Source organism: Takifugu rubripes, chromosome 11 (assembly GCF_901000725.2).
Source record: "Takifugu rubripes chromosome 11, fTakRub1.2, whole genome shotgun sequence".
NCBI classification, from domain to species: Eukaryota; Metazoa; Chordata; class Actinopteri; order Tetraodontiformes; family Tetraodontidae; genus Takifugu; species Takifugu rubripes.
The window spans coordinates 11,262,636-11,277,556 of NC_042295.1; the positions used below are offsets into that span (position 1 = coordinate 11,262,636).

The following is a 14,921-nucleotide window of genomic DNA, read 5'->3' on the forward strand; positions in this document are numbered from 1 at the left end:
GTGGCTTTTGTGTGTCACAGTCTCCGGTTGTTTACTTGGAAAGGACAGAAAGTCCTGCCAAGGACATCAACACGGAGGCAGTGCAATAATTCATATGATTCGTGACAACTCTGTGACGCACGTGCAGGATCTTGACATGTGGCAAGCTCTTAATCCGGCATCCAATTCCACAGCAGCCTCTAATTCTGTCCATATCACCAGTCATCATGGTCGCTGCCATCATAACCGCTGCGTCATGTTGCACTCACGAAAACAACGTGCTCCTACCTTCAGGCTCTCCGTGCTGTTGTTCCTGCTGCTGTTGTTGGGGCTGGTGGGTCTCTGGTGGTTGCTGAAGCACAAAGCGTCGAAGCACAGCACGCCGCCCACACAGTCGCCCATTAGGCATACCTGCCCGGAAAACAAGCAGTTTAGGCTCCATCCAGGGGAAATAATGAGCTAGGTGTTAAAAAAACCCAAAAGAGTTGGGAAAAGCAATTCACATATTATCACCGGTATGCCTACAGTCCTGATATAAAAATACTTACAGCACTGAGTAAGTGGGGACAGATTGGATACATTTCCCTCGGAGGATTGGGTTTACTCTGTTCTTTGCTGCAAAAGTGCTCAACTTCTGCCAGGCTGCGCAGGGATCAGGTGAATTTCCTACCAGCCCCGAGGTCACCACTACATTCAACTTGTTGTTTTTCTGCTGTATCCATTTTAACTTGACAAACTTTCCAGGACCTGCTTCAGGGAATTATCCCCACATAGGATAATATTCACTATCCTTAAACCAAGAGGTTTACGTGCATTTGGTTCGGTAGCTGCTCGCTGCAATACGCAGCCTTTTTATCCAGGACTCAAACTTCTTTCATTGTAGCCATACAGGATGGGTCTGGGTGACCTCCCTCACTAACTGCTCATCCATTAAGTTTGAGGACGACCTGCTCTGAGCAGATTATACACCTGCGTCATGTTCCCTTCCATAACAATAGATTTGACTTGATTCCAGGAAATGTTCAATGAATTTCAGACATTTCAATGAGTTTTTTGCTAACCTGCGTACCTCGTATTTCTTCTCCTGTAGAAGGAATACTGAAAAACCACAGACTCATTTCATCACACAGTGTCTAAGACACTTTAACTGCCCTCTGGCCAAGTCCACTTTCCTAATTACAAATCTGAACCACCAGCCGAGTCTTAATTAGCGCAATGTCTTTTACAGCCACTTCTTGGAAATTACAGATTTAGGCTTTTTATTTTATTTTTTTCAAAAAAGGCTGAGAAATATATTTTCTTTAAAACAATGGTTCCCTTCAGTATTATGAGCACAAAACTATAAAAGGGTGTATCGTAATTCCCACAGGTGCTAAACTCACCTGACCAGTAAAGCCCTGCCCTTCCTCCGACTGAAGGAAGCTGTGGTACACCTGGTTGGCACGGGCAATCACCGTCGCCACCGTGTCCTGGTAGCGTGGGGAGACAATGGCGAGGAGGGGGAGAGCAGCCAGGGGCAGGTGGTCTACGCTGCTGGACACGCAGCTCTCGTCGTAGCTGTAGGGGTTCAGGCTGGAGGAGGAGGGCCAGAACACACCACTAGCCATTACAAATTTAAGGTTTAAACGCTAAAATGTACGGCTCCTTTTAGATTGAGGACCATTAGCGAAGGGGCTACAGACGGTGACATCACCAGCGTGGAGAGAGGCAACGAGAAACTTTTTAACTTGCAGAAAAACAGAAAGCCATTGTTTTAATGTAAAGCAAAAAAATAAATAAATTGAACCTATTTAATTGATCTTCTGCTTTATGAAACTCTACGGCAACGCCAAGTACAAAAAATCTGTGACAGATCAGCTGATTAGAAGTCTGTTTCTCACACACACACACACACACACACCCACACACACACACACACACACACACACACACACACTTACAAATGCACTCACGTGGGGAGAAGGGGGAAAGGGGGGAGGAGGGATCAAAACTGAAAGAACACAAACAAACTAAACCAGAAATGTGCACACGCTGTACTGTGGATGACTCTCATCTGACGAGAGGTTGTTGAAATCGCCATGGCAACCTCTGAAGGCAGTTTAACATGTGCAGTTTATCAAACATATGACTGACATTTCTGTAGGAGGAGCTGATGACCTTTGCTGCGATGAATCCCAGCTCCAGCCTTCAACCCGGCAGCTCTTCCTGGAAACTCAATAACCGCACAGTCGCTGCGCATGAAATCTTCCCTCGTCTTATCGTGCATATGACACACGGAGAGCGGGACAGTTTTTTCTCAACGCCATCTGTGTCTCCATCAACGTCAAAACTTTCTGTAACTTTAAAGAAAGGAAGAGGCCCAGACTATGATCAAATCCTACAAATTTCTCCTTTAACTTATGTTAAACTTGTAATTATGTGCAAGGCACCTAATATTAACATTGAATTGCAAATGGCAAATTTCTAAATTTCTGTTTTGTTCAGATTTCCTTTGTTTGGGACTTTTACCTGTGCTCATTTCCAGTCATCCTAGTGGTATTTTGGCGTGTTTCATTCCCAATATATTATGAGATAAAATAATATGTCCATTGTTCTTTCATCGTGTCGACTTTCATTTTATTGCTGCTTTCCAAACTTAGTCACTCTCAGCTCCGGAGCTTTATGGATCTGTTTGCTCCTCTTTGAATGATTTATCTGGATGTGCAACTTTGCTCTGTTATTCGGGCCTAAACCCTGGTTCCCAGTCTCATGCGATCAATAACTGCTGTCGGATTCAGGTTTGCTGCAGTCACTGAAAGACTTCTGTGAAGACGGCTTTCACCTTTTCTGATTCAGGGCCCCTCAAGAGACCCCCCTTCTCTACTCGGGGCTGAAACAAAACACTTTGGAACAATCTCCGGGGTTGTGTATTGAATTCTTCTCACGAAAGGGTGAGTGAAAATACCAGTGAAGGCAACTGGGGACAGGCCCATTGTGAAGACGCACTAAGCTTGTGCATCGGAGCTAATTAGTGGATGGTAAATATGTGGGCCCTGGGGCCGCACACTGCAACACCTGTCCTTCTTGCAGAGTTGCTACTCTGCAGTGGCCGCAATTGTTACCCTCTACGAACCTCGAGTGGTTCTGGGAAGTCCGTTCAAGAAAGAGTGCACTTGGTAGAAAATGTGAGATTTTATGTTGCGCTGGCAGGTCAAACAGGCGTCATATGACATCATTTGAGGCGCAAAGCGAAGGCTGAAGTAGGGACTCTTCTGTACACCTCTGCGGCCACTCGACCGTGAAAAAGAATGTACGTGCGCACTCGTGCTGGACTCATGAATGCACTGGAAGAGGGTTGAATCACACGTGCACACACACACACACACACACACACACACACACACACAGAATCAATACTGCTGCATATTAATACGGCATGACCTCATCTCTGAATGACTATTATATTTTACAGCTGTAGATATTCTTTATTTGTTAAGAACAATTTTCAAAAAATGCTAATAAGTGTATACTTACTTTCTAAAAATAAAATGAACTTGAATTTAATATAGTATATATAGCTATAGTTTCTGTCCCCTCACAAGATCCATTAAATTACTCTAAATATTTTAGATTAAATCATTTTACCTCCATAATTAATTTTATAGACATTTACTAAATCCCAGTGGGCCAAGCAGTGGTCCTGTGTCTTTAATCATTTAAATTAAACTTGTTTAATTACATGCAAATATTGTGTTCCCTCATTAATAACACGGGAGGAAAGAAACCTAATCAGCGGGCCTGTCAGATAGGAAACATTTCTCCCACACTGGAAAACGATTGACAAACTTAATTTTCACTGTCTGGGAAATGCCCCATTACTGTAGTGAGATTAGCCTGACTCAATGATTACATGAAATTATATTCCCATTTTCAGGACAGAGTACTGTTCATTATCCGAGAAAAATCTAAGCCTGAGCTTTTCCGTAACAAAAGAGGCTCCCTTCTAATTTGTTTTTCTGCACCGATGCGCAACTACGGCCATTCTCCGTTAAAAAAAAGCACCGTGCAGGAGGCTCCGGGTAAGAAAAGGCAAAGCGAGAGGGTGCGCGTGTCAGCCTATGACAGCCATCAAGACAAAATAAAGCCACCTCCACACTCCTCGCTGCAACCCAGTGGAGGATCATTAATCATCAACAACTTTGACAAAAAATATATATGTATGAAAATCTAAGTGGACACTTCTGACCTGCAAGCAAAAACAGAAGTTCACAGTTTCAATTATTTAGATAAGGAGATAGACTTTAAATAGAACCAGGCCCTTCTGTGACCATTGTTCTGCGTCTGCATGTATATTTTAAATCTCCAGTGTGCCAATAATACAACCACACACACACATTACTTTCATGCCTGTTGGAATCATTGTGTGCTTATGGAGAAGCAGCAGTCAGCAGGAGAAAATACAGCAAACGCTACATGCAATCAAATAATCAAAAATCAATTACAATGATGTTAGAATGCTGCACAATGTTCCCGCTTCAGTTCAGAAGGATTATATTGTCGCAGCTCTTCTGTTATTGCACCCTCCGATGAAAGCAAACCAGGGATGCAGTGAATTGCACACGAGTGAATGTCGAGAGGGAATTTGGAAATTAGATCGTCGCAGATAAATATTGTTTGTGCACAAGGAATATTAATCACTGTATTTGACTCATGTGTGATGTTTATATGCTGCTTCATGTTGTGGCTGACACACAAAAACCAAAACCCTATTCCCTTCCGACTCTGGTCATTTTCCAGAGAAACGTGCTGCAATAATGAGAAAAAGTCCTTCCCCTCCAGTGATTAGAAAACAAAGCCAGAATTGGGGAAACCAGATAAGGTTTAACAAGGTCATCATTTATAACTGAGTGCCATTAAAGAAAAAAAACTGCCTGCAATGCCGGTGAGGGGAGCGCCGAGCCTGGCTCCAGCAGCATGGCCGATATTTGAGACTCTGACCTCATTTTTGTCCAGCGGAAGAGCTCCGTAATTCATCTTTGTGGTCTGCAGGAAGTCTGTTTGGATCATGACCCCTTATCCCAGCGTAGTTTCTTCTGGAAGGGGGAGGTCATCAGGGTTTCAGAGCCACAACACAGCTGGAAAACAAACTGGGAATAGACCTAGACCAGCAGAGCCCAGTTTAGTGATGAGGAGGGTGAACACTCCTTTAATAAAGACAATTGATTTTTTTATGCCCATTTCTGTACTACGTCCTTGCAGAGAGAGCATTTTAATACGCAAACACGGTTTTATTTTTATCTTTTCTGTGAAAGCCCAGCTGAACAGAGATCAGCTCAACCCTCTCTGCCTCTGCAGCGTCAACCCTGTGACTCCTGCTCTTGAGATTCCGATTCTGCACTCTCTGTCACTTCCGTGCACACCAGTATGGAAAAATGGAAAGCGAGGGGAACCAGCTGGGGAGCCTGACACACAGCTGTGCATAATAGTATCACTTCTGGGCTGCCGCAGGAAATATTCAGCTCAGAATAACATAATAACGCAGGGCTGCAAACATTATTGCTCCAGGACGAGCATTTGCCACATTGGAATTTCAACAGCAAACATTTACTCCATTGCTTTTGTTATGGATTTGCAGGAGGGATGGGAAATACCTGCATGTCAACACAGATGCTGCAGACTCTCAAAACAAAGAAAAGCCAAAACAAGGATCTCCTGTTGGTATCCAAAGCATGTCTCAAACAAAAACAGGGGTTACCGAGTCACAGAGCAGGAGCAGAAGTTTAACACCTGCTGCTCGGCTCAAGGAGTGTCAGGTGAGACACTTCTAACGCGCGTTGCATAATTAAAGAAATTATTGTATTCGTACAGCAATGCAGCCGTGGATTACATTCAGGAAGGCGCACGTAAACACTTTGTATTCACGAGTGGCGCCGTCGTCTGTTGACTTCCCAAAGTGTTCCCTGTGGTGGGCCGATCAATCTGGATTTAACTGCAACGCTTGTAATAATCCGGAGTAATTTCCTGGAGGATCCAGAGATCGATGTTTTTTAGAATCTACAGTTAGATGTAAATGTTTGATTGAACGTTGCTGCGAACTCGCCACTGGAACGCCATTCATCAGGAAATGCCAACAAAAGCCAAAAGCACTAAATAAGATGGCGGCTGCACCTAAAGATGTAAAGAGGCTTTAAGTTTCAGTTTGCATCTTGTCATGACAAGACCATTAAAACCAGCAGGAAAATATGAGACACGGGGAGTCGATTGTTCTCCAGTCGGCATCGTTTCACTCCATTTTGCTCCCCGGCCGGTCTTTTCTCTCACCGCATGATGTCAAAGTGAAAACCTTCAAATCTGTCATATTCTGCCTTAATTGGCCCTCCGTTCACTTTAACTGCTGGTTCAGAACTTCATGCTGCTTGCGCAATTAGCATAATCAGCAATGGGTCGCTACACAGTGTCCTCAATTAGGGAAAAGGCCCAGAAACTGTGGCGGCTGTAGCCAGCAGACAGAATAATGAGTGTACCCTCCCTGAAGTGAGGTCACTCCTGGACAAATGATCTCCTACAGCCGCCTAATGGAGACCTGATTACCGACAATGACACTGAATCCACTGAAAAAGAAAGTTTAGTTTTCTATTCTATATTTCTTTGTACAATAGAGCCTCTTTGTGAGACCAGGGGGAAACTGAACTTATGCAAACTCATTCAGGGCCAATCCTCATTAGAATTGTTTCCAGCAAAAGTACCGCAAAAAGGTTTTTGGTGAACCAATTTGGCTTCTTTGGTTAGAATCTGAAAATATACAACAGGAATCATAAATTGTATGCTGTTATTGACAGTCATATTTTAAGAGAAAAAAAAACATTGAAAGCTAACAGATTCCAGTGAGTTGTCCAACTTTTTCAATGGTGCTATATTTTATTATTTCGTGCTCAGGAAAGCGCCTCTTGTGGCCAAGGCACGTAACTACAGCCCCACAAATGATTTGGCAAAATCAATCTACACCAAGGCTATATATGCTTCTTAATCTATTTATAAATCACTTTCAAATGCTTTGTTATTATTTACCTGTATGTAAGTCTCATTAATTGGCTTTAATTTGTATGAAGGGGATGATGAAATGAATTGAGTGATGCATTGATTAAAATGTGGGCGCAGTCGATACTTCAGGGTTTCAATTAGAAAGCATATGATCCATAATCCATTTGTTGTAGACTGCATATTTTCATGATGAAAATTTTTGTTTTTTCTGAAAATATGAATAATTCCTTGAACACAAGATTGTTTTTGGTCCTACTTAGCTGACATTTGCAGCAGAGGCACCAATGGCTCCATTACATGGCAGATTTTCATGGACATCTTTTTTTTTCAACATCATGAAATTGAAAACATCAGACTGGCTTTAACATGCAGACAGCGTAACAAATTCCAAACAGGGCCTAAATGCTAAAATCAGAGCTAAAATCAATGGAGCTATGGAAAACTCAAGAACTTCTGGTCAAACAGTAATTGGACTCTCTCTTTCCAGAGAACTTGTACAGATAACACAAACACAAACAAGTCTATTAAATCCACGCCGTTGTAGCATCTCATTTAATTGGACTTGCCAGGATGTGATGCTGCACATTTCGCGGTCTAGTCCAACCAATAAATTGTTTGGAGATTATGTGCTTTTTGCCACCGGGCGTAGCCAGTTTTGCCAGGTGCATTCATTAGTGGACTTAGCAAATAATGAGCCCTCAGAGCACGGGACGGGGGCTTTGCAACACCACACTGAGACAACACATTGCTGTACATATGTCATGATCCAGCGCTGTGTCAGTTTATGCGAAATTTCATCGCCAAGGTGCTAAGAGATTTTGTCACCTTCGCTCGGTGTAATTTTATTTTTTTTATTTTTTGAGACAAGCTGTTACTCAGAATGAGAGTAAATTACCCACAGAGCAGCGAATCTCTCCCACGAGGATGCCCACTTCTCTGGTGTTTATGCTGGCATGTAAATAAATGAGGTTGCGCACGCCCACAAGTCCAACACTGTCATTACAGCGATCACTGTTAACCGACAAAAGCAGGGTTGCTGCTCGTGGGAGCGCGAACGCCGAGACTGCACATTTCTTTGCGAGAGGACCTGAAGGCATCGCGGGTCCTGGGGATTTTAGACATGGTTAACTTTATCCTGTCCAGCTGCAGCACCCAATCAATCAGAAATCAAGCTTTTGTTTAGGATGCGTCGCTTCTGCTTTCGGCTGCTTCCGCTCAATCCTGCTGACGTTCATCACAAAAGCCGCGTAAGGCCCTGGCTCTTGGCGTGCCTGAGCTGCCGCGATTAGTGACGGTTCAGTCAAAAACATTCTCGGCATGTCAGTGGAATGCAGCAAAGACAAAAGAGGAGCTGTCAGAGATAAAACCAGTGACAATAAATGCGAACAGAAATCATTTGTTTGCCCCTGAGCAGCTCTGAAGTCGCTGAAATAAACTACAAACCCTGGTGGAAATTTTAATGTGACTTTAAGAAAAAAATTGGAATTAAAACAAAGACGATCCTGCATAATTTATAAAGAATATCACACACAGACTAACTGACACTTTGTCTGAGTGAGTCACTACAAAATCCTCATTAACCTCAATTAAGATTGTATGAATAAATGAAGACTCTTGATTTAAACTGATTAGTTATGTTCAACGATAAGGGCTATTTAAATGTTTGTGCAGTGCAAAAGAATGGCAACGGCAATAAAACCTAATACCAAAAACATTATCTTTGAAGCTCATCTGTGCAGGAAACTGGTTTATATTAACGAGCAATAATGTTATTTATTTCTTATTCACCGCTGAGAATGATGTAATCATCAATGTTATCATGGAAATGAAGGGCATCAGGTGGTAGAGGAGTCTTAAAGGACTGTCAGATATGTCAAATTGCTGTGAAATGCTGTGGAATGCAAAAACATCTGGCTCAGGGATCGAGAATCACCCTGAGTGTTAAAGCGCATTGATGTCTTCTCCTAAAATGATCACCAAACCAAACTGAATTCAAGTCCACTTTCTAATGCACGTGTGAATGGAGCCAACTGTCCATAATGGCGGCCGCACTCACTTGGACACCAGGGAGAAGGCTTCGGCGCACACGGCTGGACACGGCACCAGTTTGATCATCACGTGTTCGCTGGCAGCCTTGAAGTGTGCCCGCGTCACCTTCTCCAGCACGGAGGTCAGGGTGGCCACGTCGCCGCTCTTAGTGCTCGGATCCCCGCCAGCCGTATCCAAGATGTGGCCCCCGTGCACCACCAGCAGCAGCACATGCGTTTTGCATTTCCTCTGTCGGGAAAGGGGGGTTCACAGAGAGAAAGTGATGTAGTCATGGAGATAAACGATGGAAGCAGCAGCTCCGGAAGATGAAGATAAATAACCGGGCACTTTTGCATGCCCCCTGCTGTTGGGGAATAGAAGCCATAAAAATCCTACCTCTATGTCCTCCAGTCCTTCAATGCTGCTCTGAGGGGGACATCGAGGAACGCCCAGCTGGTAGAGCCCCTCTGCTTCAGGCAGGAGTGGCAGAGAAGATGGAGAGAGAAAAAGGTGCGTGAATAAGTCTCAGCAGGAGCCACTTTATCCAGTTGCACAAATGGATATTGATCAGCGAATATGGTCAATATTTTCTCAGGCGCCTTCGCTCGCAAAGCCAAACTGAGAATGGGTTTATGTACCCCAAGGCTGCAACGGTAAAAGTAAGATTCAGGAGTCAATACTGGAACTAAACAGTGGGGGAGTGTTAATTCTCTGCAATATTGGCAGCAATCGTGTCTAATTGGATTGTGAAAAATGTACTTTTTTTCCCGAAAGGGTAACGATGGAAATGGATGTTATTTTACCCCCAACTGTGTGTGTATGTGTGTGTGTGCATGTGTGGGTTTGTGGGGTGCAGCATGTCACGGGAACATGGCCAAACTCATTACCCTTCCCGGAGCCTCTGCATGCTGCCTGTCATTTTCTCCCAGAGCTCCCTCCTGTCTTGGCTTCTATTTTCTCGCCGGGCATCAGGACGGCCTCTGTTTATTTGTTGTTTCCTCTGCAGCGTGTGTTACCAAACGTTCTCATGGACCCGCGTGCCGACTATTCCTAGGCCGCCGCATGCATTCTGCTTGTCTCACGGTACGGCTCACAACACGATGAATACAAGCAGACGGAACTATTTTGGTCTCAAAGTAGCAGGAAATCGATGGAGGATTTTTTTTCTTTTTTGCAGAAAAGGGTGAGGCGGAGGGGAGAACTTTACAAACATGGGGGGGCAGGAAATGCTGCACGACAGCGACAAAGAATGATCTGAGGTGGGGGACGATAAACTCGTTTGAACGATTCGATCATTTGGTGTTTATGATGGATCAAGCGTTGGCAATTCAGACATCAGTCTGGGAATTTTCTGCTTTTCTCTAAAGATGCTGTCAAATCAAGAGAATGGTCGTTGAAAAAACAGGAATGGCACCAAACGAATGAACTCAACAGCAAACAGTGATGCAACGAGAGAACATATGTCCCTGAACACACTTTATGAGCACGTGGGGGGGAATTTAAGGAAACTGCAATGTGATAAATTTCAAGAAATTCCCTAATACCTGGTCAGACGTATAAAACTGAACAATGCGAGTAAAATGTGGCTCATTGCTTTCACGATAGCTGGTGCAGAGATATTCAAGAGCCCTTCTGCTCAAAAATGGCCAATAAAAGTCGCCGCGTGACGTATAAAACTGCACAAAACGCGCCACAGGACACCCAGCTGCTGTCAGCAGATAGTAAAGGCGATCAACGGAGATAGCAGGGCCTGATTATTCGTAGCCTTGCTCTGATATTTAGAGATCAAAATCATCTCTCTGTTGGCACAGCTCACTGGTCTAAGCCATCCCTCGGTTACCTTCCCCCCCCCCGTAGTAAATTATGTGCTGTATCTGAAGGATTACTACAATCCAGCAGCCTTTCTGATCTTTTCTTTTCCTCTTTGTGGTTCCTTTCAGAAGTCCTGCCAGTCAATAAGTGCTTTGCCAAGCTTGCTGGTATTTAGCTGCTCTGGCACTTGTTCACTCCAAATAAATGAGCTAACCCAGCCAGTGCACGGAAACCCACATGGTGGCACTGCAAAAAGTCCAGGGAGGGCAAAGTGTAGTGGGGCTCACGCTAGCCGAGGATAAACTCGGCACATCAGGATCTGGATGTGAGAAGTGACCCTTTGAAGAGATGGCACGGCTCGACTGAGGAGTCCACTCAAGCTGAATGAGAAAGCATGAAATATTGATGTATCGATCGATTGTGCGTCTTTTGGTCGGGCTGAAGATGCCATTTTCGCAACAGAAAAAAAAACCTGTTAGGCACTTTTGCCTCCATCACACAATAGTCTTCAACTGCAGATATTTTCAGCTCTGATTGGGACAGATGGACTGAAAAAAGAAAGCAGAACGATGATGGGGAAGGAAATAACTGCATTTATCATCAGGAAAATTGGCTTAGAGACAACATATGGCCATACTGCAAAAATGGGTAAATGTTCTTAACATCTCTTGCATGCTGGAATGATAGCTGACTGATTAGAGTGCTGAAATATGGCAGGAATTTTTTTTTTCTTGGAACACATGCACAGAAAATATATTTTTTCTTCAACTTTTCCCCCTCAAAATCTCTTTTGTACAAGACTTTTGGGACAATGATTGTGAATACACGCCCTGAACCATTTCTTTAAGGTGACATCAACATTATAACATCATCAGTGTTTTTTCAGTTCTAAATAGGTAAGAAGTCCTGTTTTTGGTTAATAAAGAAAATAGACCAATACATACCGTAACATACAAAGATGTTGCCCCCAAGTTGTCTTTAAAAACATATTACTGGAGTAAATTATGGTAATGATTGCAGCGTGAATAAGTCTGTTATGAGTCTAATGATAGTATCAGCTTTCAATAGCAACAGGTTACGATGCTCATTTAGAGGAGCGTTGTTTCCTGACTAAATGAGCAGACCCCTGTGACCCCTGGCACGCTACAGGCATGCTAACACGCTCCGCCATCTGTTCGCCGCTGTTGCCATCAGGGTCCGTCATGTTGCCCTACACTGACAACACCCCAGGGGAAGTCACCAGTGCCACGGCACGACAAACCTTCTGATCCACACGCACGCATACGTGGCATTTTTTTCTGCATATTCGGCCAAATGCATCGTTAAAAAAGTCAAATATAAAGGACAATCATAGAGCAGCACGATGCCTGACAGAACAAAAGGCAACTAAGTCATTTCAGGTATGATATTTGATATTTACGGGGGCAGAAGGTTATCGCCACATCGGATTATCCAAATCCAGGAAATGTGGCACTTTTTAATTAGAAGTCCCAGATTTGCCAGAGCACGTCAGGAAACAGCTCGGAGGATGCGGCCAATTTTTCAAATTAAAAAACTCGAGTGCGTTCGAGTGCAGCGTGAATGGAGACAGCTGGTAAATTATTTATTAGACTGTCATAACTGTATAGCGGCCAATCGAAGCAGGAGCTGATAAACAGCTGGGGCTACCGAGTGCTCATCCCCAGCCCTGCTGCAGACAGGACTCTTACGCTGTAGACGTTGTGAGGGGGGGCTGTCGCCATGGCATTGACGTGACATTTCTGCTGCATTTGACAATGCTTGGAGCGAGTTAAGGAAAACTGACCATCATCGGGTCAAACCCCATACTGAGCGGTTACTCACACAACAAAAGTCACTGGTTTATTCTTTCTGCCTCTCCCCTGCCATTCTGTCCCACTTCCCTTTGATCCGACACAGCGGCGGCACTGCCCTGGCGTTGTTATGTGTGATCACACAGCATTTCCGTCTGGACTGGCTGTGCTGTCAGACAAACGTGTGCCTTTAGGGTCAAACGCACAGACATCCTCAGGCCCGTGGTAAAAGCCTTTGGCTTCATTTTAAACAGTACAGAAGGACACATCGTCCTGGTCCTGACCGTTGCCAAGATCCTTTGATGTCAGGACACCAGGGATTTAGGTTTGGTTTTGTTTCCAAGACCAAAATAAGAGAAAGCATTAAATCAAATTGGGTTTAAAGTGGCTGGCTGACTGTGAGCACTGCATAATAAAAACGACCACAGGGGGCGCGGTGGGCAGAATACAGATGAATCCCAGACCTTGATTTTATGTTTTCTGTCCCTCTTGTTTCCACGACGAGCTACGGGGTGCAACTGAGAGTGAGAGAGAGCGGAGGCGCTCCATCAAAGATGGAAAATCGTTCTCCATTTTCTCTCTGGAACATTTTGCTTTGAATTATCTCATCATTTATTATGCTGCAGAAGGAGGGGGGAGAGAGAGAGAGAGGTTTATGTTGGTTGTTTTTGGCAGAGCTTATTACTGAGTCATCGCATTCTCCGTGCCGTCTACTTCCACCGGTGTAGCAGTTTTAGTTAATGCCTCTCCAGCCTGGCAGCAGCCTGCTAGTGTGCAGCCAGGGCAGACTGAGGATATTCTCATCACAAAGTCAGAATCAGAATGCTGCAGCGGTGGCTGATGCTGTATGCAGCACGTCGCTGAGTGGCGATTAGAAGAATACAGCAGAATGAAAGGGTTGCGTTCGGGTCTTTATCACCATCGCTGGAGTTTCCATCACCGTTGCCTCTATCAGGAGAAGTGTTTACAGTTGAATGAAAGGCCGGGGGGGAGGGGGGAGGTGGAATAAAATGCAGTGAACTGAGTGAAGAAGAAAAAGACCTGGAGGGAAAATAGACTGTTCTGGTAAGGACAACAAAAGCGTGAATAACAGAATAATTAAGAGTAAAGAGGGTGACACATTGTTGCGTTTGAGGAACCGACAAGAGATCGTAGATCAAAAACCCGCAGCGCGATCTGAGCAGAGCCAATGCTTCAGATGCAGAGAGAGAGAGCATGGGGGGGGGGGGGGGGGGGGGTCCAGGCCTGTTCCCAAAGGTCAACACCAGCTCAATATCTTACTAATAATCTGGAAGAGGCAACTTGAACCTGGAAATAATTGCCCATTTAAGATCCAAAAAATCCAATTAATGAAATTTAATGAGAAAGCAGTGGAGCACATACCTCTGGTCTGCTCCACCCACCCTCCCCCCTCCCCCTCCCCTCTAAAAGGTAAGCTATAATCACCAGGCTGGTTTCCATTTACGCAGTTTCATTTTGATTAAAATCAGTGTCTGAGGGCCAATATTGAAGCGCAGGCCAGCATTCTGTCCACATTCACTCAGGCACGCTTATTGCATTTTTCATTTCCTGTTTTGTCCCCTCCACCATCGCTATCTCGCCGGTGCAAGAAATGGGCCAGAAATAATGTATCTTTTGTGCAGTGATATTATCTAGAGGCTAAAAACATCCACCATATAACTACAGAAATAGTGGCTGTTTAATTGGACAACTGTCCTTGTCCCAGGCAGAAGACGAATCGATTCATTGGCTGATGTCTGCTGTGACGGGCCACCAAATCCCTCCTCTCTGCGTCCAGTGCACCTTTTCCCACTTGCCCTAATACATCCAAAAGCAAACAATCGCCCCAGAAAGAGCCTTGTTGTCTCACCTACAGAAAGAAGGCTATTGGTTTCTTCTTCAGTGGTGCGTTTATGTCAATTGAATTAAGGATCAAAGCCACCAAATCTCTGCTGACTGTGGAACGTCTTTTTTGGGAGTCTCCGAAGTCATGCAGACGGACTAACACTGATCTGTTGTCGAGCACTCAGCAACATAATGCCAGTCTTTGTATAATTGTTTTAGAATGTCACCGTCACATTGTTGGAGTTCAGTCGGGCACGTTACAGATGGTCAGATCGACGTCTATTCATTTGTATTTACAGCTTTAAATTCCCTGCATTTCCACAGGCTTCGCACATAAAGAACCAATAAATGAGACAGGAGCTCGGCGAGGTCGCTCATTGGTATGCGCCGCCATTCTGAAAATGCTGCCTGATTTGAGCGTGTTTG

General features: G+C 44.3%; 1 protein-coding gene across 6 annotated transcripts in view; it reads right to left on the bottom strand.

The window, feature by feature from the left end:
* The window catches only part of pitpnm3 (PITPNM family member 3), a 48,659-nt gene that overhangs the window by 15,982 nt on the left and 17,756 nt on the right, over nucleotides 1–14,921 (bottom strand). For 4 of the 6 annotated variants that reach the window (XM_029843721.1, XM_029843720.1, XM_029843717.1 and 1 more), the window contains 4 exons: nucleotides 9,424–9,497; nucleotides 9,056–9,276; nucleotides 1,362–1,551; nucleotides 268–390 (listed from right to left, as the gene is read on the bottom strand). In XM_029843721.1, the coding sequence (XP_029699581.1) occupies nucleotides 268–390; nucleotides 1,362–1,551; nucleotides 9,056–9,276; nucleotides 9,424–9,497 (608 nt within the window). The remainder of the gene's footprint in view (nucleotides 1–267; nucleotides 391–1,361; nucleotides 1,552–9,055; nucleotides 9,277–9,423; nucleotides 9,498–14,921) is intronic. The other 2 variants (XM_029843719.1, XM_029843718.1) reach the window with 1 other exon arrangement.